The 1874-nt window shown below is 37.7% G+C and overlaps 1 protein-coding gene across 4 annotated transcripts in view; it reads left to right on the top strand.

Annotated features, from left to right (window-relative positions):
* The window catches only part of Ncbp3 (nuclear cap binding subunit 3), a 33032-nt gene that overhangs the window by 16171 nt on the left and 14987 nt on the right, over window positions 1-1874 (top strand). For all 4 annotated transcript variants that reach the window (XM_004638288.2, XM_023723328.1, XM_023723329.1 and 1 more), the window contains exon 4: window positions 1515-1640. In XM_004638288.2, the coding sequence (XP_004638345.1) occupies window positions 1515-1640 (126 nt within the window). The remainder of the gene's footprint in view (window positions 1-1514; window positions 1641-1874) is intronic.

Here is a 1874-nt window from a genome sequence, read left to right as displayed (position 1 = left end):
GAAGCAGGTGCTTGAGTCCACTGAGCTATCTGGCCTGCCTCAAATTTTTTATTTTGACAGAGTCTTTCCAAGTTGCCAGGTTACCCACATTGGGCTTGAACTTGGTGTTCTTCCTGCCTCAATCTTCCCCAAGTGCAGAGATTACAGATATGCATCACTATCCCTGACTTACAACTTTTTATCCATACTCACTAAATTGTCAGTAAAAATTTTGCTATGTTATATATGATGATATGCATAAGCCATGATTCATATACATGAGCCTCAGTTTATCAGTCTCATGGCTATTGATTATTAAAGCTAGTGCTGTACTGAACATTTTTGTGTGAGCTACTTTGTGAACTCTTGTGTGAGAGTGTAAGGTGCTCCTTAGAGTGAGGAATGGAATTCTTATTCCTGGGTGCTGGGGCCTGCCCCTTAGCTCAGTTCTTTAAGTGGCTACTTGAACAAAACAGTCAGGCTCAGGTTGCTGTGGTTGATCCCCAGAACTCAAGCCAGCCAAACCTGCCCTGAAGGCATTCGGAGCCAGCCAAAAAAAAAAAAAAAAAATCCTCCTAGGTGCTCCATCTTGCTTTGCTCTCAGAGTAGCTGTGGAGTTCACACTCCTTCTGAGAGGGACTGGGGGGATGCCCGAGGACTTCTCTTGGGGTTTTACTTTAATGTAAATTTTCCTGATTAGTTGGAAAGTCAATCCCCATCTCTTGGGAGTTTATTGGCCTTTTGTATTTTGTTTTGTGTAAATTGCCTGTTTTTGTCCTTTGCTCTTTTTTTTTTTTTTTTTTTTTTTTTTTTTTTTTTTTTTTTTTTTTAGATTGTCGTTTTACTGATTGATAGGATTTCTTCACTCTAGGTTCATTTTTTTTGTTTTTGGTGACACTGGGGACTGGACTCAGGGGCACTGTGCCACCGATCTACATATGTCTCTAGCCCTTTTTGTATTTCTATTTTGAGACAGTTTCCCTAAGATGGTCAGGCTGGGCTTAAATTTGGTAATCCTTCTGCCTCATTGTCCTGAGTGCATTCCTGTTACAGGAATTTGGTACTGTGCTTACCTGTAATTTCTTTGCTCTAGTTTCATGCTTTAATAGACCCAGGGACAACAGCTCTTCTTTCAGATTGTCCCCATCATGGCACATTTCTCTTTGATATGAATCAAAAAAAAATCAGAGAACTAGCGTGTCAAGTTCAGAGAATAATTTTTTTGAGTTTGGTATTGCTTTGATTACTACAGATCAATGTAGAGAGAGAGATTTTACCAACACTGTTTATTATTTCTGAGTCCAACATGACTGTTACAAATTAAACAATTTTTAATGTTGTTTGGTGAATAAAAATGAAGTTTTAATTGTTATCTTTCATATTCTTTTGGTATAACTGTTATTTGAGGGACATAGTTGTTTTTAAGTAAATTTTATTTGAGCTCTTATTAAGATATATTAGTAAGATATGCAAAAGTGAGGAAATTCTCATCTGTGTGTGTGCTTTATCTCATCTTTTCTGTCTTGTTTTTCTAGCGATTCCCAAAGTGAGACTGGAGACGATCTATATTTGTGGAGTAGATGAGATGAGTACCCAGGATATCTTCTCCTATTTTAAAGAATATCCTCCAGCTCACATCGAATGGTTGGATGATACCTCCTGTAAGTACACCTATATTTTCTGTTGAATATACCTTTGTTTATGCTTTTCAAAGAGTTATTATCTGAGATATTAAATGATTATGGTTCAAATTACTTGTTTATGCCTAACCTCTACCCTGGGAGGATAAAAAAATTGCTCATTGATGAGAACCAGCATGCCTTAACCAATCTGCCAACTCATAGGTATTCTAAGTCAGCTTGGAGGTGATGCCCCAGGCTCTAAGAAAGTTGGTT

Source organism: Octodon degus, unplaced genomic scaffold, assembly GCF_000260255.1.
Source record: "Octodon degus isolate 3935 unplaced genomic scaffold, OctDeg1.0 scaffold00098, whole genome shotgun sequence".
Taxonomy (NCBI): Eukaryota; Metazoa; Chordata; class Mammalia; order Rodentia; family Octodontidae; genus Octodon; species Octodon degus.
This window is presented reverse-complemented; position numbering and strand designations above follow the sequence as displayed.